The following is a 26300-nucleotide window of genomic DNA, read 5'->3' as shown; positions in this document are numbered from 1 at the left end:
GCAACTCCTCGATGCCGCTTACAAACTTCAGCAGGGGGCGCGGCCTCCCTCTGCCTTCTCTGCTAAAGCACAGAGGAAGTAGGATGTCACGTGAACTCCGCTTCCTCTGTGTGCAGTCCAGAAGACCCTCCCACAAGTAAGTAGCAGGGCTTGAGGTGCGGTTCGCGTGAGATCGGTTGCCCTGGCTGCCGATCTTACGCGGGCCGCACCTCGAGGTCTCGTGGGCCGCATTTGGCCCGCGGGCCGCATGTTGGACGCCCCTGGAGTAAACTGTTGGCACTATATAAATAAAAGATAATAATAATAATAATAATAATAATAGACGTCTAATTGTTAGGACATGGACACAGCTCATGCTTGTCTGTGGTACATGTGCTAAAAATGTACACAACTCAACTTCTTCCTGTTAGCCATACATTGCACAGGTCCAACTTTGCTCACTGGGGCTGACCCTTCATAATGCATTGTGTTATTAGGGAGGTGAAACGGATGGGTTAGTAAACAGACCCACGAGTATCTGCCCATGCCCTTCCTATGCAATGAGTACTGGTAGGGAGCGCAGCCCCCAAGCTGTCACAGCACTGCGCTAAGAGCCTCAGACTCGTCAGACAGGCAGTGTATGTGACTGTTGCACTCTCTTGCAGCTTACACGTGCTGTCACTGTCTAACAAAATGGGAACTAGCTTAATGTATGGGTGTAATGTTTGTGTGTATATAGACATATATATATATATATATATATACTATACATGTACAAATTTTTATTTATTTAGCGCTGGCAGATTAACTTTTCACTTTACAGTATAATAAAAGGGTAAGTGCTGTCATATATAAAATGTACAGAATACCCAAAGTGATCTGTAGTTCTCCTATTTGCGGGGGCCAGTCTTGCCTTGGAAATGCGTTAAAATGTTATAAAATGAATTACAGTGCAATGTACATTACTATTCCCAGAGCCCCACTTAGTTATTCTTTGCAGTGTTTATTTACCAAAATGGGGGGGGGACTTAACAATCAGTGCACAGTAGTTTCACATATTACTGGGAACTACACTTTTTCTACACATTTTCCATCATATGAGTATTTTTCTTGCATTCCCCACAATGTAAATTCATCAGGTTCTGCCCCAGTTATAGGCTGAAGTCATTATGGCTGAGGACTACAAGAGTTGGAATTCAACTAGTGAAGTGCCTCTTGGCTGCTGTAACTGGTAGAGATATTATCCTTGTATTTCAGTTGAGATCTCAACCTAGCAAGCAATCAGCTGCTTTGAAACAGCCATTTATAAAGGAATAAACCTTAGTCCAGTAAGTGTTTCTTGCTACCCTGTGTTTATCTGCTTATTAGTGATCCTAGAAAAGGGAATAGCCCCCCCCCAGCACTTTCAGACATGCTCCACACAGGCAGTGTGATGAAGAGACTGACACCAGGAGCACAGTCTCTTTATGTTCTAGACTGGCATAAACTACCAGCTACAATGAGGATTAGCCATTATGTTTCCAGGCAGGTGAATCGAGAAGATTTATTTATATTTTTTATATATATATTTTTGTATTGAAGCCTAAACGGGTGGCACTATCAACAGATTAAGCAGCTGCTTAGGGCTCCTACAGGTGTGCATTGGACTGTGAAGATAGATCTATACATAGACTTCTAATAAAACTTAAATATCACATTACTTATTTTAAGCATAACTGTTCTTTATATGAATTGTGTTAAAGATGGGAACTCTATATAATCATTTTGCTTAGGATCCCCAAAAAGCTTAACCAGTGCCTGTAAACATATACTGAAGAATTGCATCTAGAGAAGCAAAGAGAGGGAGAGGTGTAGACACTGCATAGGTGTAGTGGTACAGATACCCCTGCCTGTGGTCCTCACATGGTTAACAGTATTGTAAGTAATCTCCGGAGGGAGCCTTGGTTCTAGGTTTAATGAGATTTCTACAGCCACCCCCTGCACATGCCTCCCCTTTTGTAAAAGCAGATCATCACATTGACGTGTTGACCTACCTGATGAAGATACATCCCCCCAGCGCAGAGCTTCCAATCTTTCAGTGACGAATTATCAGGTAGGACTGCTCTCCTCTCTAGAAGGAGATATGGATCCACTGCTGAACTTCAGTTCCACCACAGCTGTGCCAAACTCCACCAGCACCGACCTGTCTCACGAGCTGGATGTGGACACCCACTTCTCTTCCAAGGTGCTGATCACTGTGATCTACATCCTCATCTTCTTGGTGGGCACCATAGGGAATGTGGTGACCATTGGACTGGTGCTGAAGAAGCACAGCGCCCGCAGCGTGCAGAGCACTGTACACTATCACCTGGTGAGCCTTGCGCTCTCTGACATTCTAATACTTCTCATCAGCATTCCCATAGAACTCTACAACTTCATCTGGGTCCACTACCCTTGGGTGTTTGGAGATGTAGTTTGCAGAAGTTATTACTTCCTCAGGGATATTTGCTCCTATGCCACTGTTTTGAACATCACCAGCCTGAGCTGTGAGAGGTATCTGGCCATCTGCCACCCCATGACTGCTAAGAGAATCATGTCCCGCATGAGGACGAAGAAGATCCTGTCTGCTATCTGGATCTCTTCCATAGTGTTTGCCATGCCTATGGCTTTTATCATGGGGGTGAACTATAAGAGCAGATCTTCAGAGGGAAAACCAGATCCTTCCTCCTTAGTCTGCACCAATTTGGTATCTACTGCCACCCTGAAAGTCTTCATACAGGTAATGCCGTTAAGGGGTTTGATCACCCCCTGTCTCTCTTAACCCCACACTCTATATATCTCCCTCTAACTCAATGTTCTCTAAAACAAACCGAAAATGTATCAGAAGGTACACTGATTATATCAATGTGTTTGATAACTGGCACTTAAAGAGTTAAACCCCAACAGTGTCTCTGTCTCTCTCTTTCCTTTCTCTCTCTCTCTCTCTCTCTCTCTCTCTCTCAAATACTCATATAAATTCTCTTTTTTAACCTCTTAATACTCACTACCTGTTTTTTCCACCCTGTTTTTTCTTCTTGGTCATTAAATTCTCTCTCTATCTCTCTATCTCTCTCTCTCTCTCTCTCTCTCAACACTCTCTCACATGTCATTGCTTATATTCAGTCACAAGAATGAGAATGTGTTATATATCAGGGTGGTGAAATACTTTACAGTTTATAATATTAGAAACATAATTTTCTTATTATTTTTAAAATAATGCATTTGCCATTTTAACTGAATAACTGATGGATTCCGGAAAGGCAATCATTAGATCTGTACATAATGTACAATGTAGGGCAGTTTTTCTATAGCAGGCGGTTTTGTAATTTGTAATTTTGTGACTTATGGGATAAAGACGAAAACCAACAAGCAGGAGAAAATAGCCCTAATATCATGCATTTAAGTGTAGTTTATTCCTCTGTGTGCCTATAATATGGACCTTATTAGGCTTCATATGTTGCACTTCGTTGGTGGCACTACCTTTTAGGTGTCTTAAGCAGCCACTCACATTGTCCACTGATCAATAGATACATCTGCTGTATTACCAAAGGTATGTGGACACCTGACCATCACACCTATCTGACATCCCATTCCAAAACCATGGGCAATAATATATAACAGCCTTCACCCTTCTGGAAAGACCATTTTTTTCCACAAGGTTTTGGAGCGTTTCTGTGGGAATTTGTGCCCATGCAGCCAAAGGAGCATTTGTGAGATGATGTTGGATGTGGAGGTCTGGCTCACAATTGGCATTCCAATTAATCCAAAAGGTCTTTCATGGAGTTAAGGTTGGTTCGCGTTCCTCCACACTCCACAAACTATGTGTTTAATGACACATAGTTTGTGACAATGTGTTTAATGCGTTGTACACAGGGGCACAGCCATGCTAAAACCGGAAAGAGCCTTTCCCAAACTGGTGCCACAAAGTTGGAAGCAAACAATTGTCTAAAATGTATGATGTAGCATTAACATTACTCTTCACTGGGACTGAGGGGCAAACCCTGAAAAACAGCCCAAAACCATTACCCCTCCTCCACTAAACTTTGCAGTAGACGCTTTGCATTCTGGTAGGTAGTGTTCTCCTGGCATTCGCCAACCCCAGATTCCTCCATCAGACTTCCATATTCCGGAGGACACATTTACTCTGCTCCAGAATCCAGTGGCAGTGTGGTTTACATCACTCCAGCCAACACTTGGCATTCCACATACTGATCTTCGGCTTGTGTGCAGCTGCTTGGTCATGGAAACCCATTTCATGAAGCTCTTGATGCACGGCGCTTGTGCTGATGTTGCCTCCAAAAGCAGTTTTGAACTTTGCACTAGAGAGGATAGGCGATTTTACGTGCTTCAGCACTCAACAGCGTGGTGGTGGTCTACTGCTTTGTGGCATAGCTGTTGTTACTCCTAGACCCTTCCACTTTAAAATGAATAACTGGAAATAATTTCATGATTTACGTGACGAGCGGCAGTGCATATATTCTTAAACTGACAGACCTGCCTTGTCACCCCCAGTCCAGCCCCGAGAGGGACAGTCCCTCTGTAGGGCACAAATCCTACATGTCCATTTTCTCTCGTTGGCCCTCTCTCCTAGTAGCTCTGAATAATGTGTATGGAAACAGTGAAACAGGTGTTTATGTATTAAAGTATGTACATGTACAATAAAAAATATTATTCTTGTGCTAAATCCCTTACCCAGTTAATTAAATAGATACCAATCTGTCACAAAGCCACATAAAGGGTCTTGTAATACTCCTAGACATCACTCTAATCCCACGATTTAAAAGCACTTGCCACATTTTAAATGTCGGGGTACACTCTCACTCCTACTGAGTACGCTAGTAGCTGTCACAGTATCTCACAAAAGTGAGTACACCCCTCACATTTTTGTAAATGTTTTATTATATATTTTCATGTGACAACACTGAAGAAATGACACTCTGCTAAAATGTAAAGTAGTAAGTATACAGCCTTTATAACAGTATAACTTAACACACTGCCATTAATGTCTAAACCTTGGCAACAAAAGTGAGTACACCCCTAAGTACCCTCTTGGGCATGGAGTTCACCAGAGCTTCACTGGTTGCCACAGGTGTCCTCTCCTTGTGCTCCCCCACCTTCCGTTTGAGGATGCCCCACAGATGCTCGATAGGGTTTAGGTCTGGAGACATGCTTTGGCCAGTCCATCACCTTTACCCTCAGCTTCTTTACCAAGGCAGTGGTCGTTTTGGAGATGTGTTTGGGGTCATTATCATATTGGATTACTGCCCTGAAGCCCAGTCTCCGAAGGGAGAGGATCATGCCAGGGGCGTAACTAGACGCCTCAGGGCCCGAGTGCGAGAATCTGTTAAGGGCCCCCCCACCCCCTCGGCCTCCCTCCGCCTTCTCTGCTAAAGCACAGAGGAAGTAGGATGTCATGTGAACTCCGCTTCCTCTGTGCAGTCCAGAAGACCCTCCCACAAGTAAGTAGCAGGGCTTGAGGTGCGCCTCACGTAAGATCGGTTGCCCTGGCTGCCGATCTTACGCGGGCTGCACCTCGAGGTCTCGCGGGCCGCATTTGGCCCGTGGGCCGCATGTTGGACGCCCCTGCGAAAAAAACAAAAACGGAAAAAAGATTTCGGGCGGCCCCTTGGCTTGGGCCCCCCTGCCGCTGGGGCCCGGTCGCAGTCGCGACCCCTGCGACCCCGGTAGTTCCGCCACTGGATCATGCTCTTCTTCAGTCACAGTACACGTTGCCATTCGTGGTTCCCTCAATGAACTATAGCTCCCCAGTGCTGGCAGGACTCATGCAGGCCCAGACCATGACACTCCCACCACCATGCTTGACTGTAGGCAAGACACACTTGTCTTTGTTCTCCTCACCTGGTTGCCGCCACACTCGCTTGACACCATCTGAACCAAATAAGTTTATCTTGGTCTCTTATCTTGGTTCCAGTAATCCATGTCCTTAGTCTGCTTGTCTTCAGCAAACTGTTTGTCGGCTTTCTTGTGCATCATCTTTAGAAGAGGCTTCCTTCTGGCACGACAGCCATGCAGACCAATTTGATGCAGTGTGCGGCGTATGGTCTGAGCACTGACAGGACCCCTTCAACCTCTGCAGCAATGCTGGCAGCACTCATGTGTCTATTTCCCAAAGACAACCTCTGGATATGACGCTGAGCACATGCGCTCAACTTGACCATGGCGAGGCCTGTTCTGAGTGGAACCTGTCCTGTGAACCCGCTTTATGGTTTTGCTCACTGTGCTGCAGCTCAGTTTCAGGGTCTTGGCAATCTTCTTATAGCCGCGGCCATCTTTATGTAGAGCAACGATTCTTTTTTCAGATCCTCAGAGAGTTCTTTGCCATGAGGTGCCATGCTGAACTTCCAGTGACCAGTATGAGACAGTGTGAGAGCGATAACACCAAATTTAATACACTTGCTCCTCATTCACACTTGAGACCTTGTAACACTAACGAGTCACATGACACCTGGGAGGGGAAATGGCTAATTGGGCCCAATTTGAGCATTTCCACTCAGGGGTGTCCTCACTTTTGTTGCCAACGTTTAGACATTAATGACTGTGTGTTGAGTTATTTTGATGGGAAAACCAAATTTACACTGTTATACAGGCTGTACATTCCTACTACTTTACATTGTAGCAGATTGTTATTTCTTCAGTGTTGTCACATGAAAAGATATAATAAAATATTTGCAAAAAACCCACTTTTGTGAGATACTGTGTATAGATATATATATATATCTATATATATATATATATATATATATATATATATATATATATATATATATATATATAAAATCTTTAGTTACCATAGATACAAAACTGAGACCCACAGCTCTTGCGAAGAGTTCTATCGGGAAGCGGTTATATTTAAATAGCAGAGGCCCATTTTATCCAATAAATGTTTGTCAATTTACAGACGTGAATAAATCCCATGGGCTGTTGATTATCACAGACTGTGCTGGATTTACTAAACAGCAAATAAGATTTAAGTTAAATTTATTAAGACACTGCTGCATTGTTGGCAAAGCTTATTGCACATTAGATATAATCAGATTCCAAACACATGAGCTACATACATAACTGGTTAAACCTTTGCAATACTGTATTTCGCTTTTTCTCCTTTAAAACCAGCCGTTGTACCTACTATATATTTATTACTGTGGTATATGTTGTCTGAGCTGGTGCTAGGATTTGCATGATCAGATACAAAGTAATTTGTTGACCAGTGTTTTTACTTTGTAATTACTAGACTTGGACGCTGGCAAACTCCTCATGTTCGCCTTCGTGGGGAAAAAAAATAGATAAGGTAGGCTAGATGGGGAATGGACCAGGGAGATTAGTACATAAAGACGAAAATTAAGATTCTTCGTGTTGTCTTCGCGTCACCCTATTGAGAGTACTTGGCATGGTGCGTGAGCTTAATTATGCTTTGGCCAATTCATATAGCCAAAACCTCTCATTTATATTATGTTTATATATTTGTTGCCAACTTTATTAGGATCGGAAGCGCAGACAGTTTTTGTTTTTTGTATACATTGTACAGCCGATACACTGTTTTTGCAGCATGCTTACACCTGTTTGGTAGGCCTCGTATTATACATTTGTATTATTTGAGCCTGTGACTAGCTTAGTGCACCGACATTTTTTCTTTTCCCTGTTTGCACATATTTGAGGTTGTTGGCTCCTCATCAGTCTGATTGCAGCTTGCTGTCCAGGAGTTAAATAGGAGGAGGTTTAATTGCACCTCCCCCAACACATTAATAAGGTTTTGGTAGCAGTATAAACTGCTTTGTGTGCCCACTATGTAGGAGGTGAGAGTAGGTTCTCACCCTATTGAGAGTGTGTCTTGACGTGGCGGGTGAGCTTAATTATGCTTTGGCCAATTCATATAACCAAAACCTCTCATTTATATTATGTTTAGGTATTTGTTGCCAACTTTATTAGGGTGAGAAACGGAGACAGTTTTTGTTTTTTGTATTCTTCGTGTTGTTTGTCTTCGTCTTCATATACGTTTTGCTGCCGCCATGTTCGTTTGTTCGGTATTCGGGCTGAACAACGAAAGCTCACCCTTCGTGTTCGTTTTTTCATGCTCATACGAATGCACAAGTCTGGTAATTACCATTATTATTACTTGTTTTTAAGACACAAAAAGAAAATGATTAAAATACTCGACATTCCTCTTGCTACACACCGTTGCTCATTTTTGTAGAAATAGTTCCACAAATGTCCTTGTTCTTGAAAGAAAATCAAATTCTGGCTATTAAAATATCATGAAATGGATCAGAAATACAGCACAGACGGGAGTTAATTTGCAAATGACTGTTGTAGCTGGAAACGGCTGATTTTTAATGTAATATCTGTATAGCCATACAGAGGTCCTGTATCACTCCCATCACTCCTGTGTCCCAATGGCATGTTGTGTTCGCTAATCCAAGTTTAAAATTAAAAGGCTAATTGATCATCAAAAAACCCTTTTGCAGTTATGTAAAAAGAAATAAGACCATGTCTTAATGTTTTTGTTGTTATTGCATAGTCTAAAGAAGTCCTATTTTATACATCTGAAGAATCTCAGGTCTTAAAAGCTTATGTGACTCTAATATCTGATTCTATGAATGTTGGTTTCCCAAAAGCTAGCACAAACTCACACAACGTTCTCAGCACCCCATACCCATTTTTATTGTACAAAATTGTTACTGTTTGTGTGCTTATCGTTACAGGTGAATGTACTGGTATCCTTCCTGCTTCCAGTGACGCTGATTGCCTGCATGAACTGCGTCACTGTGAGTCAGCTGGAGTCGCTGCGCTCCCGTTCCTGTCTATTTTTGCGTTCATCTTGTATGGGTCCTCAGACGTCACAGGAGATTCATGACTCCCAGGCGGTCGTCTCCAATTCTGCCAGTTGTAAAATTGATTCAGTCCGAGGAGCAACATGGAAGAGCAGTCTCACGGTGTCCAGCGAGCCTAACCGAATACATTCACTTCAACACAGCATTTACATGCTCAGTTAAGAGATTATCAGTCTATTTTGTGTTTGCTGTGGGGCGGGGGGGGGGATTATTGTGCTTTGTTTGCATGAGCAGGTTGGCAATTTCCAGCCAAGGGGACAAAGTCAAACCAAAAGACCCTTTAACAGGGCATCATGGGCCTGGTGCTAAGGATTTTGGTGGGCCTTTTTTGGAAATAAATAAAATAGACAGAATGGATAGAATCTTAACTTCTCGACATCCATGTGTACTGAATAAAGAGAACATCAGTGCTCGGCAGATAGTAGAAGATAGAATCTTATGTGATGGGATTGGGAGTACATCAGTACACTAAAAAAAAGTCATCATACACGGGACCCCTGAAGCCACAATTTAGTGCCACTAATCCTTTTTAATAAGATACGCAGGTTGAAATAGAGTAAATAACACAATACCTTTACTTTTGCTCTCACTGATTTCTGGGCCTAGAATGTTTTGTCCTCTGAAGTGACTACAAATTCAGAAGGGCGTTTTATCTTTGGATAAGTAAAATATAAATAGTTCAATTTATTCCTACAGAAAGTAAAGGGCCAGGACAGGCTCTGCCACCCAGACACACACACAAGGACAGACTCTGCCACACTGACACCCAAACACACACAAGGACAGACTCTGCCACACCGACACCCAAACACACACACACAACAGGACAGGCTCTGCCACACTGACACCCGCATCCGGAGGGTTTCCACAGACGGTTTCCCTTTTGTATTGATTTATGTGATGGCCGCAGCTGGCCCTCTTGTGTATTGATGCTGCCAGCCCCCACATGTATTTGTGAACTCCAGAGAGCCCCCCATTGTGTATTTATGCTCCCAGTCCAGTCCTTGCTATTTTTAATAATTTCAGTAGCAGATGAGAGGTTGACCTATGTTCATCTATGTGGAACACTAAAGATTTTTGTACATTGCTGCAGAAATAGATTTAGGATTATCCAAATATCTGGAATTTGGTTATCAGGGGTATTTGCAAGTAAACATTGTAAGGATGTCTGTGTACAGAACTATTGACATCAATCTATCTGTCTTGTTTGCAAAGATAGCTTAACAATTCTATTTAAACTCTAGGATCCTGAAGGATCAGAGATTTTTCGAAAATTCTAACAAAGTCAAGCAGTAAATCCATTACTTTTGGGTTTTTTGTTCCTCGATAATGCAGATGTTTCTCCATCGTCTGATGAAAATAATTCCAGCACACAACAGAAAAACCTCAGAGATGTTGACTGATGGATCTCTTTGACACATTGTTGTGGTGTTTTATTGTTAGAAATTAGGTTTTCCTACCAAGGCAACTAATAACTCCAGCTCTCCGTGGTGTAGAAAGCAGGGAAATAGTACAGGAATAATGTGTGTATGTTTTCCTCATCCTTGTTTACATATTATTTTAGGTTTAGTTGAATTTCATGCTGTAGACTAGCAGCTCAAAACTATTCAGCTCTTCTATTTTCCACAATTATGAAGGTGTTGATCGATGTTTATGATTTTGATGGTTATAATTCTAGGCAAACTTCTTAAATTAATAATCCCTCACTGTGATGTATTGCAATTATTTGTCACATTTAAATGTTTTAAATTAACTAATTTTAATATATGACAAAGATAATCAGAGAAAACTCAAAATGTAGTATTAAAATAATAATTTCATGTATAGAGGGAAAAAAGCTATCCAACCCTACCTGGCCCTATGTGAAAAAGTAATTGCCCCCTTGGTTACTAAATCAACCAATTTAACCTGGGCATGATTACTGCCAGCCCTGCTAAATCTAAACATCGAACCTGTCTTGCAAAGTGAAGTAGATTAAAAGGTATAAAAAGCAGCACACAATGCCACCATCTAAAGAAATTCAAGAACACATGAATATCAGTCAAAGTAATAAGTCTTTGAAATCTATCAGTCCGGTAAGGGTTACAAAGCCATTTCTAAGGCTCTGTGACTCAAGTGAACTCCCATAAGACCCATTATCTACAAATGGCGAAAACTTGGAACAGTGGTGAGCGGGAGCGGGTCGGAACGACCAAAATTCCTGTGTAAAGAACCGCAGGCCTCGCTTGCCTCAGTGTTCACGATTCCACAATAAGAAAGAGATTGCAAAAATGGCATCCATGGGAGAGTTGCAAGGCAAACACATTTTCCAAAAAACATTGGATGACCCCCAAGATGTTGATGGATAATATTCTGTGGATTGATGAGTCAAAAGTGGAACTTTTAAAAGTGTTGTCACATCAAGATAACAGCATTCCACAAGAAGAATATCATAGCAACACTCAACCACAGAGGTGGCAGTGTTATGGATTGGGGCTGCTTCAGGACCTGGGCAACTTGCCATAGTTGATAAATCCATGAAATCTGCTCTCTACCAGAAAATCCTGAAGGAGAATGTCCAGCCATCAGTTTGTCCCCTAAGGCTAACGCGCTGTTGGGTTTTGATGATCTGAAGCACACAAGCAAATCCACTTCTGAATGGCTCGAAAGAAAAAGAACATTTCAGAGCGGTCTAGTCAAAGTCCTGGCAATCCAATTGAGATGCTGCGACGTGAGCTTAAAAAGACAGTTCAAGACGCCAAGGTAGCTGAATTAAAACAGTTCTGCAAAGAAGAACGGACAAAATTCCTCCACAGCGTTGTAAAAGACTCATTGCCGATTATTGCAAATGTTTGATTGCAGTTGTTGCCGCCAAGGATGGCACAACCAGTTATTAGGTTTAGAGGGGCAAGTACTTATGTGATAAAGCCTTTGTTTAACATGCTGACAAGTTAGAATATACTATAATGTCCTATGTGAAGTGACCAAAACAATTACTAGGACATAGTACTGTCCTGCTTTTTTGCATCTATTACATCAGCGGGAGTCAGCATCACGGCCGGACTGGGACTGAAAAGCAGCCCTGGAAAAATTTGGAGACCAGCCCCATATAGTTTATCTCACGGTGAAGCTCTTATACCCACACGCACCCCTTATACACACCCGAGTCACACTATGTGCCATTCTTTTTATCTCATTATTTGTATTAAAATGCCAGAAAGCAAAAGTGTTAAAAGGCCCTAATAAATGAAATACATTACACATAATGGGATCAAAACATTTACTACTGCGAACATTTTAGATGAAAGAGTTCCATTTTATTCAGTGGAACAAAACACTGATCACATTATTCTTCACGATATTCTGGTAAGAAACTTTTATTTCTTTATTAATTCATGTAGACTATTTTTTTCCATATTTAATAAAAGCTATGATTGAGACATGTTTGGTTTTTATTTCCTTTCATTTGACAACCTACCCTGAGTTATGCACCTCTGCCCCCAGGCTTGCCACTCTGCCCCCCTGATATGCCTTCTAACCCCCTATATGCCACTCTGCCTCCAGAAATGCCTTATACCCCCTATATGCCACTCTGTCCCATGATATGCCTTCTAACCCCCTATATGCCACTCTGTCATATAGGGGGTTAAAAGGCATATCATGGGACAGAGTGGCATATAGTGGGTATAAGGCATTCCTGGAGGCAGAGTGGCATGAAGGGGGTTAAAAGGCATATCATGGGGCACTCTGCCTCCAGAAAAGCCTTATACCCCCCTATATGCCACTCTGCCTCCCTGATATGCCTCAACCCTCCTATATGCCACTCTGTCCCATGATATGCCTTTTAACCCCCTATATGCCACTCTGCCATATAGGAGGTTAAAAGGCATATCATGGGACATTTTTGTTTACTTTATATGGCAAGCCGATCCAGCTTGCCATATTAAATAAAAAATAATATATGCCACTCTGTCCCATGATATGCCTTCTAACCCCCTATATGCCACTCTGCCATATAGGGGGTTAAAAGGCATATCATGGGACAGTGTGGCATATAGGGGGTATAAGGCATTTCTGGAGGCAGAGTGGCATGAAGGGGGTTAAAAGGCATATCATGGGGCACTCTGCCTCCAGAAAAGCCTTATGCCCCCTATATGCCACTCTGCCTCCCCGATATACTTTATACCCTCCTATATGCTCCTCTGCCCCATGATATACCTTTTAACCCCCTTTATGCCACTCTGCCTCCAGATATGCCTTTTGACCCCCTATATGTCACTCTGGCATATAGGGGGTTAAAAGGCATATCATGGGACAGAGTGGCATATAGGGGGGTATAAGGCAATTCTGGAGGCAGAGTGGCATATAGGGGGACACACTTACATACAGACACATACCGATTTTTTTTTTTGTTTTTAACAAATACAAAAAACATTATACAGTACAAAAAATACATTATTTTACTCACCTTCTACTTCTCTTGACTTCCTGGTAGCTGCACACTGTTCTCCTCTATGCTGACAGGATGCCACTGACCTGACATCCGGTGCTGCAGCAGTCTGAGTGCGAGGGGGCGGAGCTTCCACCTCACGCTGCTCCCATCACTATGCAGCCATCAGACTGCTGGGAATGTAATCTAAACGGCCGGTGCGTGCTGATGCCGCCGGCCGGAGCTACTTTAACACTTTTTTTTTATTTATATGGTAAGCTGGATCGGCTCGCCATATAAAGTAAAAAAAAAAAGTATTAAAGCAGAGGCGGCCAGCGACATCAGCACGCACCGGCCGTTTAGATTACATTCCCAGCAATCTGATGGCCGCATAGTGATGGAAGCAGCGTGAGGGGTGAAAGGTCAGTGCGAGGGGGCGGAGCTTTCACCCCTCACACTGCTCCCATCACTAGACGGCCATCGCACACGGCTGCTGGGTGCTGATGCCGGCCGGCCGCATCAGCACCCAGCGGCCGCTTTGATTAGATTTCGGGCAGCCTGGGGGCAATTGCCCCCCGGCCCAGCCCGCCCCTGGCACCGAGGGAGGCGTTCAATGCCATTTGCAGCCGCTCAGCGGCTGTCTTCATGGTTAGTCTGCCGGCCGCCCAGCCCACAGACCTTCCGGCTCACCGGGAAATTTCCCGGTATCCCGGTGGGCCAGTCCGGCCCTGGTCAGCATCATTGGTTCTGAGCTGACCTCCTACAAGATACTCTCAGATACTTCAATCAAGAATGCAGGGCTGTACTGCCTTGTTTCCCGATCAGTGTGTGATCAGCTGCAATGGAGATCAAAAATAGAAACAAATAGTAAGTATTTAAAAAAATTACAATAAAATAACAAAAAATGAATACAGACACCAGGGATGTCCCCATGACATCATAAGGGGTACTGACTGGCTATGCTAATGATCAATGAAGTATACAAAAACGCTAATGGATTGCTATTTGAAAAAACAATGTTTGAAAAGTTAAAAAACTTAAATTTGTAAAAAGAAGATGCCCAAACACTTTGTACCTCTCCCAATAAAAATATATTTAAAAAAAATACTTTTCTGGCTACAACTAAAAAGTTTTAAAATTATGGAAAAACAGTTTAGTATATGTGTGAGCATTTTGCTGCACTCAAGGATGTTTGCCTACATAAAATTGCGCAAAAGTTTCTTTAGCTTTGTTCTTTATATTTTTAAATCTATTATTCATACTAAATAATGGACTATACATATAAAATGATATCAAAAGACAGTATGATCAGTCTTTGAAAAAAAATACCAATATATATATATATTGCGTATAGAAACACTGTACATGAAACAAGAAATTATAGTCTAGCAAGCATTTGAATTAAATAGAAAAACTTACATTTTTAGGGGAATTATATGGTGGGGTTAATAAGAAAAAAAGGCAATAGCTTTTTCTGTACTGTAGAACATATGGGATTTTCACAGATGGGTTCTATTTACAGGGGCTTTGTGACTTGGCCTTACGGATGGCGCGGCTGGCTAATTTCTCTAAACTCAATGAACATGCTGCAATCAAGCATTAGTGGGCTGCTACTGAGGACTGGAAGTGACAGGCGCCATCGTTACAGTGACATATAAAGGGAATTTGTCCTCCTTTAAGTGACATTTGTGTCAATCGTACATATTGCTCCGTTCATCTTGCACACAGAATACCGAGGACGAACCCAAGGGAGAAAAATAAAACTTGTGATTACACTGCAAACATAAAATACTTCTCTAAAACATATAACATTGTATCCTCCTAAAAATGTCCTGTCTTCAAATCTCTAAAGTTTCTGAAGTGGGAGGGGCTCACCTGGAAGTAGGTGGAGCCAACAGTTTTATTGTTACAGGGCAAATGACAAAATAATACACAAAATACAACATGATTCCACTCTGCAGCACTAACTCACCAGAGCAGTGCTGAACCACTAAACGGTTTATCAGGTATTCCACTTGCCCTGTAACATCCACACAATGCACCTGTGTTCAAGCCTCCTGGGGCTTCTGCCCTCACTGAATCCTCAGGGAAAACAACAACTACCCCAGCCGATTGCCTTCCTTCCATTATAACGGCACCACCCGAGTTAAATAGTCAGGAAAAAGGGAAGGGACCCAGCAATGCACTGGGACTTAAATACCTTCAGGTACCTCTGCCTACTTCACGATAGATAGATAGATAGATAGATAGATAGATAGATAGATAGATAGATAGATAGAATGCATTCAATGATACGGTAATAGTGAAAACATCGCCCCTATTTGAGGGCACTTGGAATCCCGTTGGCTTTACAGCCACAAACACAAGCTACACCAATAATCCACAAACCACGTATCTGGAATCACGGATTATTACTTTATATTTCCATCGTTGAGTCATTGAAATTTTCTCAGCAGAGTAACCTTTGGTACTTATGGTATAGTCCTCAGCGAGCGCACGCTCAAACACAGAGTTATACTGGGAAGTGGTGTCCGGTGGCACCGGCTTTCAGTGAAATTCAAAGGCTCTCTTTGCCTATCATCATAACATGCAGTCTCTGTTCCAACTACTGAAGTGTACGTTACTCTTTTATAACTAAATACAGCTTTTGAGAGAGCGTTCCTAATGCGGCTGGATGTCTAAGCCATTCCTAGAAACAATTCATGTAAACTTTTAAGAATTCTTCACGGAATGCTTGTCATGTGGCAGAAGGCAAGCAGCGAAAGGCGGTTGTCAGAGAAACTGAAAAGCATTTTAAAAGCTTCTGTTTTGTTTTTATTTAATCAAACCCTTGAAGGAGAGAAACTGCTAAGGTTAATTTGCCTAATGTGCCGGAAAGCTCAGTTATTGTATTTTCTAACTGGAACAGCACCTTTACATTCCGCTCTGGTTGCAACAAACCATCAAAACTGAAAAGTACCATCAGTCAGAAATAACACCTTTTTCCTTTCCCTTCGGCCCATTTTCTTCTAGCCTTTCTCTCTTTCTTGTCTCGTTTCATATTGTACTATTGCGTTTCTTTCTTTCTTTCTTTCTTTCTTTTTCTTCCCTTTCTTTTTTATTTATTTCTTATTTCTTTTCATTTTCTTCTCATTTCTTGTCCTTTTCTTTTCATCTACCCCTTGCTTTAAACCCCACACATTGTCTTGTCTCTATCATGCCCCACTTGTTCATAAATTTCCCAAATTTCACATAGTTATATAATCACTCAGGGTGGGAAAAAGTCCATCAATAACTATTTCTGCCTGAAAAAGGGAAAAACACCAATTGTTCCATAATCATGCAGGTCTTCCCCCATAATCACTGTCTGATGGACCTAATTCCAGCACACAACACAGAAACCACAGAGATATTGACTTTGTAAACTATCATTGATCTCCCCGCTTTGGTGTTTTATTCTTGGAATAAGCTATTTCTACAAATAGCACAAATAACTCCAGTTCTCCGTGGTCTACAAAGCCGGGAATTAGTAGAGGAACATTTTGTGTTTTTTCACCCTTGTTTATATATTATTTTAGGTTTTATTGTTATAATATTTTTCACAATTATGGAGATATTGATACATGTTTCTGAATCTGATGGCACAAATTCTTGGCAAAATGCAATCTCAAGGAACCACTAATAGTATCATCATCTTTACTGAATAGTTACTCAAGGCAACATTAAGGCATTCAGCCTTTTTAAAGTGAACCACCTCACTTGGCAGTGGATTCAACATCTTAACTGTGCTGACTGTAAAAAAGGAAAAACTTTACCCCTTCCTTCCCTATCTTATCATATCACCTTAGCAATTGCCTTCATGTTCGTAAAATACTATGGATGTATGAACAGGTCCCCAGACAGGCTTTTTATATTGTCCTTAAACATACGTGTATCTGGTAATTATTTACTTTAGGTAAGCAGACCCAATTTGAAAAGTACCGTATTGGCTCGGATATAGGCCGCCCCCGTATATAGGCCGCACCCTAAAGGTTTGGTGCTTTTTTAAAGAAAACGTTTTTTTCTTTAAAAAAGCATCAAAAAAACATGCTGCCACTCTGTCTCCCCCCCCCGAGATATGCTGCCACTCTGTCTCCCCCCCTGAGATATGCTGCCACTCCCCCCCGAGATATGCTGCCACTGTCCTCCCCCCCACCCCGAGATATGCTGCCACTGTCCTCCTCCCCCCACCCCGAGATATGCTGCCACTGTCCCCCCCCCCGAGATATGCTGCCACTGTCCTCCTCCTCCCCCCCGAGATATGCTGCCACTCTGCCCCCCCGACTTACCAGAGCAGACTCCCGGGTGTCTTGCGGGGCCGGCGGGGGACATCTACGCAATACGCGTATACAAAATTCCGGTGCCGCCACTCAGCGGATGTGCCGGCACCGGAAGTTGTATACGCGTATTGCGTAGATGTCCCCCGCCGGCCCCGCAAGACACCCGGGAGTCTGCTCTGGTAAGTCTTGGGGGCAGAGGTAAAACGCATTGTGCGGACGGTCACCGGCTGCGGTGATGCGGGTAAACAACCTCCGCTGCCGGAGGCTGTTTACCCGCATCGCCACAGCCTGTGACCGTCCGCACGATGCGCTTAGACAACCTCCCGTGCCGGCGCCCCCCCCCCATGGGAAGTGCTGGCAGGGGAGGCTTTCTGAGCGTATCGGAGAGTAGGATGCATGTCCTGGGCGTCGGGGGCTAGACCCCCACTTTAAAGACTTAAAGTGGGGGTAAAAAGTCTACATTCGAGCCAATACGGTATGTAGCCATAGCTGAGATCATCCATTGTTCTGATTTCTGGGTTATTGACCACTGCTGGAAGATCCATGATTGACAAGTACTCCCAGATCCCTCTCTGTAGAGGTTTTTAACAATATGTAGCTTGTTTTTCTTACTTTAATAAATAATTTTACATTTTTTCATGTTGAAAGACATCTGACATTTATTATTATTATTATTATTATTAGTTACTTTTAGAGCACTATTTATTGGTAAATAGAAAAAAAAGAGATAAAAATTGCAAATGGTAATAGACAACTCCAGGGGATTTCAAAAGATGAAATATTCATGGGACTTCGATATTTTTATGACATTACGTAAAACATTTTAGTTTATCCATTGTAAATTACAGTGATTATATAGCTAATGCAATTTTGTTTTATAGAAAAAAAAATGTTTAAGCCACAGACCTTCAAAAATATAGTTTAAGGGCTTTATGTTCCTTTTGTGTATCACATTCACAAATGTGCCTTGACATGATCATCCGTTGTGCAGAATATATTGCTTATAAATATTTATAATTCCATATGGAATCAGTCGGTTCAAAATTCACTGACGGCTATAACAATGGCTTTTTATATTTCAACTTACATGCTGAAAAGGGCATTTCTAAATCTGAATTATTCAGCAAGAATTGGAAATAGAAATATGTAACCTGTACTTTAAAATATGTATTCCCTTGAATATAACGATTAACATGTTGATCTGCGGACTCCATAACGCCATCGTGAGGCAGGAGGAACGTCTATGATGTCCTCCCTGCGTACAAAATGGTCCAACTCATAAATTCATCAAACTGAACATGACTGCCAGTACCCAAAATGTTTGTGAGTTGCTAAATTAACTCGCATGGACTCAACTGAGCTCAATGTCTATGAAAAATATAGCAACTCAATTGGAGTGGACTGCACTTGAGTTGATGTTCAAGTGACTCGACTCAATCAATTATGGAGCACCCTAGTGCAGTTTAGAAGCAGTTTTCTGATTAAAATGATCACATGTACTTCTGACTCAGAAATCTGGACAGCCATCTGGAGATGAATCCAAAATGGCAGCTTAATTGACAGTTTCTGGATGCCACAGTCACTGTACTGCAATACAGTTACTATGGCAACCAATTCCATCATAAACTTCCCCAAGTCCTCTCCCTCTGTAAATGGAGGGAAAACGTAAAGAAAATAATGTTGTTTTAATGTCCATGCAAACAAGCTAAAAGGCTGTTAGTCAGAATTGAGAACCTTATTTACAAACTTCCCCCTTCATAATGCCTAAATATTACACCGATTAATGTATGTCTCAAACGTGTGTATTTTATGATGCCATACAAGGTGGGATATACATGGTGGGATATACAAGGTGGGATATATAAAGCAGGGAGGCTGTTCGCTATGTTTTTGGACACATTCAAAATGAGTGGTGACGTCTCCAAAAAATAAGTATATTTAAATTTCATAGATACCAAAAATTTATACTTTTTACAAAAGTTATACAACATGTTGTTGGCTACTGCTAGATAAGCCAAGACCGCGGTAACCAGAAAGCAGATAAATCTCTAATGAGCGACTTCTTCAGGGGCAATGTGGGAAACTGTTTTGGCGTGTGTCATTTTAGTTGTATGTAAGGATCATGAATATGTTATAACAATAATACTTTGTAATTCACATAGGGGCCATTGTGATTGCATACGTTGTGTGCTGGTTACCATACCACGCAAGAAGATTGATGTTCTGCTATGTTCCAGATGACAAATGGTCTACGTAAGTATTCATTAGTGTACATTTTATATAAAAAAAGTATTTTTAAAGATACCTTAAATAAATTATTGTTAAATTCTCTGAACCTACCTAACCAACATGACCTAGGTTATGTTAACCCATGGACCCATGTTAACCCATGGACAGATCCAGGAGGCAGCATGGCAATTGCCCCACCCAGATCGATGGAAACATCCTCTGGTTGTGGGCATAAAGGGGTCCTGATTAAACAGGATTTACCTCTTTATTCCCTTAATTTGGAGGTAGAGTTTAGCAGGGTCATGTAATGTCGCATTGTGTGCCAGCTACATTAACGACAGGTAAGTGCTTCACCAGTTGTGTGTGAGTCAAGGTATGTTAATGTCTTTGATTGTCGGTGACTGTGTGTATGTGCATATGTGTGTGTGTATTCAGGTATGATAATGTGTGTCTGAGTATGTTAGTGTGTGTCTGAGTATGTTAGTGTATGTTTGAGTATGTTAGTGTATGTTTGAGTATGTTAGTGTGTGTCTGAGTATGTTAGTGTATGTTTGAGTATGTTAGTGTATGTTTGAGTATGTTAGTGTGTGTCTGAGTTTGTTAGTGTGTGTTTCTGGGTATGTTAGTGTATGTTTGAGTATGTTAGTGTGTGTGACTGTGTGTCTGAGAATGTTAGTGTATGTGTCTGTGTAAGTTTGTTTTTGTTTCTGGGTATGTCTGTTCATCTGGATATGTTAATATGTGTGACTGTATGTGTGTATGTGTGTGTGCGTGCATATGTTTAAGCCATGTCCATAGTAAAGAGCTATGACCCCATGTTACAGTTAACAATGTTTGTGTATTTGAGTGTTAGCGTGACTGTCTGAGTATGCTGGTGTGTGCATGTGTGTGTGTGTCTGAGTATGCTGATGTGTGCATGTCTGTGTATCTGCATATAGTAGTGTGTCAGTGTGTGTGTCTGGGTATGTTAGTGTGTGTTGGTGCGAGTATCTGGCTGTGTGTGTCAGTGTGCATGTTAGTGTTGAGTGCTAGGTTGTGTTAATGTGAGTCTGGCTGGTTGTTAGTATGATTGTTTAGATGTGTGTGTCAGTGTGCATGTGTGTTAATTTGGAAAAATTAGTGTATATATATATGTAGTTAGTGGGCGTGTCTGTGTACATATGTGTTAGTGTTGTGTGTAGTGTGTGTGTTAGTGTGACCCCCCCAAGATCAGGCTCTTTATCCACCCCTGTGTTAACCTAGGGTGGTGGAATGGTAGTCCCTTGAATTTGTATGGCAAAAGACAGATTACTAGATATTTCTTTTCACCTCAGATGGAACATTTGCATGCTGATTGTTTAGGTGCCATTTTAGAGACATATGTAATATTGTTAGGTGGTAAGTATAGTCTAATAAAGGCACCTGTATTCAAGCAGCACATTTAACTGTGATATACAGCGAGAAAACCCAGCTGGGATGGCAAAACTTGATTAAATAAAAGTATGAAGAATAGGCTCAGCTCTAGAAATTTGGCCATAAGAATCTTACATTTGCTCTGATACCCTTTGGTAAGGCTGCAGATACACAATAACACTTTATTGCCACATTGTGTGCTCATTGTAGCGCACTACCTCCAATACTTTAGTATCGTGTGCAGAAGTGCATAGCAAAAAATAAAATAGAAGTCATCACAGTTTTAATTTATGCGCATTTATTTCCTTTTAAATATTTTATCTTTTTAAGCACCAGATAATTATCAATTGAAATGCTTGTTAAGCGCATTAATAGAAATCTAACCATGAAGTGATGACCAGATAACCTCTTTATCTGTATTTTTAAAATTATAAACTTGCCCTGTAAGTAAAAAAATCAGCTGTCATTTAAAAGCTCAGGGAAAAAAACAAATTACTTAATTAGAAAGTGTAATGCCTCTCATAAAATAAATCAGCTTGTCTGACTCACACTACATTACCCATTCCCATCTCATCAGATTCATCCAGCACTCTAAATTCAGTTCATCATGGACACGGTTTTGGCACAGTTTTTAACCTCTAAAGATTTATCCATAGGTGGCTTAACCCCCCCCCCGAAGTAAATGTGCAGAAAGTGCATTTCTGGGCAGCCCTGGCGCTTTAAGGCCAGCAGCCGTACTCGTGGTCGAAGACTGAATATGCGCGGCTGCATGCTACGTCTTTACGCTCACGTAGAGTGGGGCCAGGCATATCCAGCTACTGACCACACGCTACAGCACCCGATCTGTCACTCCAGTGATTGTGCGGTGCTGTCTGCCACCGGCCTCATTGTCTGCCACCGGCCCCATAGTGCCAGATGGGAGGTCTGGGCCTGATCCTATTTATTTCAATGAGAGTGCTTTCCTGACACTGATTGGCTGTTTCAAGCAGGCCAAACTGGCACGATAATAGAACACTGCTAAGTGCACTTTTTTTATTTGTTTTTCTCTTTCTGCAAAACATGCATTTTAAAGAACTTACAAAGTACTTTCTTGTGTACTCATTGTGGGTGTTGCTGTATGGGGCACCGGAGTGTCCCTTTAATGAAGCCTTTATAACACAGGCGGGATAAGATATCGAGTCTGTGGAAAAAAAAAGTTAAGATCAACGTGAAAAATCCTGATATATATTAAGATCTAAGATCCCTTCGATCTAGGATTAAAGTATTTTACAGCAGGAGCCGACCTTGATTGCTTTCTCCGTGTAGACAGAGCAGGTCTATCAGGGAAACAACTTGTGAGGGGAACTTAAAGATAAATTGGGCTTCTTTACAGTATCTAAAGGTTCGTGGCCTTCAGTACGGAATCTTGTGTAGCGTTTAGTACTTTGACATAACTTCTCACAAAATGTCCTTTTCTTTCTTGCAGATTCCTCTATAATTTCTACCATTATTTCTACATGCTGACTAACACACTGTTCTACGTGAGCTCTGCTGTCAATCCAATCCTTTACAACGTGGTTTCATCTTCCTTCAGACAGCTCTTTCTAGAGACTTTGGACTTCTCGTGCAACAAACATAATATAGCCCTTTCCGTAAAGCACACCACCCACAGCCTGAAGACTAACGCCTGCGGTAACTAATCGCTGAGCGTCCAACGTCGGGTTCAGATCATGCATGCCATAGACAATAACGTTCATAAAACTTGCATATCATTGTTATACTGATTGATGAAAAGGCAGTAATTCATCCCATGTTGTCTTTCCCTGCGTCAACTGACCTGGAAGGGTTTTTGTTTAGCATAATAACGCTATCCAGAAGCGCAGTCATGTGGACTCAATATTGATGAATATAAGGATGGAGATGAAATGGACTGGAAAACCTTGACTAAAAGAAGCACAACTCCCAACATTTGAAATGGTCAAACTAGGGCAGAGTTATTTTGGGGGGACAGGACAGATAAATGTAACTTCGGTCCCGAATCCCGCTGTCCCACCAAGTTCTTCCTAAAACGCGGACAGAGGTAGACCTCGTCGGGACAGCAGGGTAGCGTGGCCTGTAAACACACTAATCTCCTAACTTTTTTACCCTATGGAGGCTCTCTTGTTATGTTTTCTTTGAAATTTTATTGAAAGCGGACGTAAAGTATCAAAGGAACCCCGGTAGTGGAGAGGAAAATGCTATGGCAGAAGAGAATGGGGAAAACGCGACACAAGGAATATGTGAGAGGAGAGAGAAGTAAGAGAGGAGAGGAGGACATGATAACTGGCCAAAGAGTTAAGGGAGGAAAAGTAGGAGCCGAGGTGCCAATGAAGGGCTGGGGGGTTATATGCAGTCATCCCGGCCCAGAGTAACAGTTCATTTTTCTTGTTAGGTATTGTTACTGGTAATTTGGTTGTAAGACAGATTTATAAATTAGGGGAGGTTAGTAGATGCCGAATCTCCGGTCAGTTATCACTACGGCTAAATAATTGCCCTTCCGGACACGTAGGATTTTCTTCTCCATTTTGTAAATACCGGTATTGTACAGGAAGCCATTGATATAAGAAAAGTGTATAAGTAATAAAAAGCCAATAACTCACTGCCGAGACGTCTCTCTGTGTGAGCGTGAGGGGGTCACAGAATTGAAAATAAATCTCCCCCTATTTCTATCAAGAATGCAACAGATCCAGGCTGTGGATGCATGATGTTTTATCTGTATTTGTAATAAAACCGTAAAATATAAATACAAAAACTGAAAAAACGCGCAGTGCTTTAAAAATGAATTCATATAAATGTTATTCATAAACTAAGATATATATATATATATATATATATATATCTTGGGAGAGAATGAGAATGAGAGAATGGTTTCTATAGGAATAAGAGCGTTACTCGTTCCGATGTTTGCCTCTTCCTGCCAGGTAACCTTTCCAATATCCTTCACGCAAAAGCACTTAAAGGTCAGGGATATGGACATTAAGAAAACCCTTTTTTATACTCACTTCCACACACTGTTGTCAAGTATGCTATGTCTGTAATGGAGAAAACATTTTCTCTTTGTATATGTAAATTCCTCACTGTGTCAATCTGTACCACTTCTGCTGGAAGACCGTTCCCTCTAATAACTCTTCTTCCCTGTCAAGAAATACTTTTTACACATGCCGCCCTCTAATGTTAACAGGGATAGTTTAGCATCACGTATGTGTGTAGCTATATTTATATATATATATATATATATATATATATACACTTTTTTCCATGGAACATTCATAAGGTGGATTTTTTTTTTAATGAACACACAAGGCCTTAAATTGTTTTTACATGAACGTTTATTTTAAAAAAAGTTTAAATTAAACATGACATAAAAATTCCACACACACCCCACCTCCTCTATTTACAAGACAATATAATACATTTCAAAATCAGAAACCTAAAATACATAAAGTTGTTTTTCAAAACAAAACAATTCTTATTATTGTATTAAAAAGAACAATCATTTTACACATAGTGTGGTAAAGGATATCGGGCCAAGATTGGATAACTGCTACAGTTAAAAATAATATTTCTAATTTATGAATAAACATACTTTATTATCTTACACAAAATGAGATTCGATGTGTAATGTTTTATTGGGTGAAAACTTGTAGAGCTGTGGAAAGTATTGCGTTATTACACAATAGTCTACATTCTATGTTCTAAATTGTAATGTTTCTGTCCAGGGTAGTACTTTCCATGTAAATAAAGGAAATAGAGAGTTTTTTCACCCAGAAAAATGGCTCTCTCACCCAGTCACAGCATTTTGACCGTCTCGGCAGGTGTATCTACCAAGGCTGTCGGCTCCAGTGATACAAACATTTTTCCAGGGCCACCACCATAACTTCTAGTAACCTCCAGGCCTCCTACTCCATACCACTGCTTGTTAGGAGGAAACATGCCGGTGGCGCCCCCTACCAGCTCAGTTCCCTATGCAGCCGCCCAGCTTGCCTATATGGTAGGGCCGGCCCAGGCTCCACCGACCTAATGGTCTGCATGCGCAAATGTATAACGACAACCGAACACATGAATGTACATCCGGATATAAGCTTGGATTGTTCAACAATACCTGTGGGCTTAACCCTTTCTTTATTCTTCAACAAACAAGAGTCCCTATAGGTAAAGGCTAAAGATTCACTTACAACATAGTAACTTCTCAGGAAGAAGGTCATCTCATTTATTAGTGGGTCGACACAGGGCCATATTTACGCCCAAGGTGTCTATGGCTGCAAAGCCAATGGAGATCCTCAAATCATTGTATGGGGGCTCGTCTTAAATGAGGGGGGCATTAGTAGTAAACGGGGAGAAGGGAGGATGTATTTGAATTGCAGGAGTTCGATGGGTGTTAGTGGAGCCATCTTTAGATTGTACTGATAATCAATCTATAATCTCCCATTTGGCGCATTACTCAAGGCCAGCCAACAAGGCTAGGAAAAAACGAGCCCCCTGGCTATCTAGCATCACAGGCACATACTCCCCACTGCACACTGCATGAGAGTAATGACGTAGCGTGTGGTCGCGAACGCCCTTACACTTACATCAGGCGGCTGCTGGCCTTAAAGCGCCAGAGCCGCTCCATTATTGCTTTTCCAGCCTTAGCAAAACCTGATCTGTTTTTGGTATATTTTTTAAATATAAATGAAACCTCTATAACAGATTCTTTACTTCAAATTAATACAAACTTTTGTTGTACGCTACATCACCCAGAGGAGACAGACTCTAAATGTACTGAAGTCACTGTGCATACCGCACCTGTGTTCAAGCAGGTTTCTAAATCACACACATATACTAATGCCTTGCGTCTGTGTATAACTAGATCTGTAACACACACAATCTAGACACAAAGCCCTAGGGAAAATAGGGCATGTATCAAGTTTCCTGAAATAGGGAACAATGTGAAAAGTATACATAAAACTCAAGAGTATGTTTGGTAAATGGCAAATAAAACAAATAAAAAAAGATGAATATTTACGAAGATGATATAAATGCATGGTAACATTTTGAAATGCATTGTAAGAATAAGATAAATGTTTACATTTAAAAAAAAAATACAAAAACTTATTACTTCTTAGTGCT

The 26300-nt window shown here is 41.4% G+C and overlaps 1 protein-coding gene across 1 annotated transcript; it reads left to right on the top strand.

Annotated features, from left to right (window-relative positions):
• Positions 1-2101: 2101 nt before the first annotated feature.
• Positions 2102-22852, top strand: NTSR2 (neurotensin receptor 2). Its single transcript, XM_053460449.1, has 4 exons — positions 2102-2737; positions 8718-9003; positions 19715-19805; positions 22639-22852. Exons 1-4 carry the CDS (start codon positions 2102-2104, stop codon positions 22850-22852), a joined length of 1227 nt encoding a protein of 408 aa, XP_053316424.1.
• The last annotated feature ends 3448 nt before the right edge of the window (positions 22853-26300 follow it).

The sequence above is a fragment of the Spea bombifrons genome, chromosome 3 (genome assembly GCF_027358695.1).
Source record: "Spea bombifrons isolate aSpeBom1 chromosome 3, aSpeBom1.2.pri, whole genome shotgun sequence".
Taxonomy (NCBI): domain Eukaryota; kingdom Metazoa; phylum Chordata; class Amphibia; order Anura; family Pelobatidae; genus Spea; species Spea bombifrons.
This window is presented reverse-complemented; position numbering and strand designations above follow the sequence as displayed.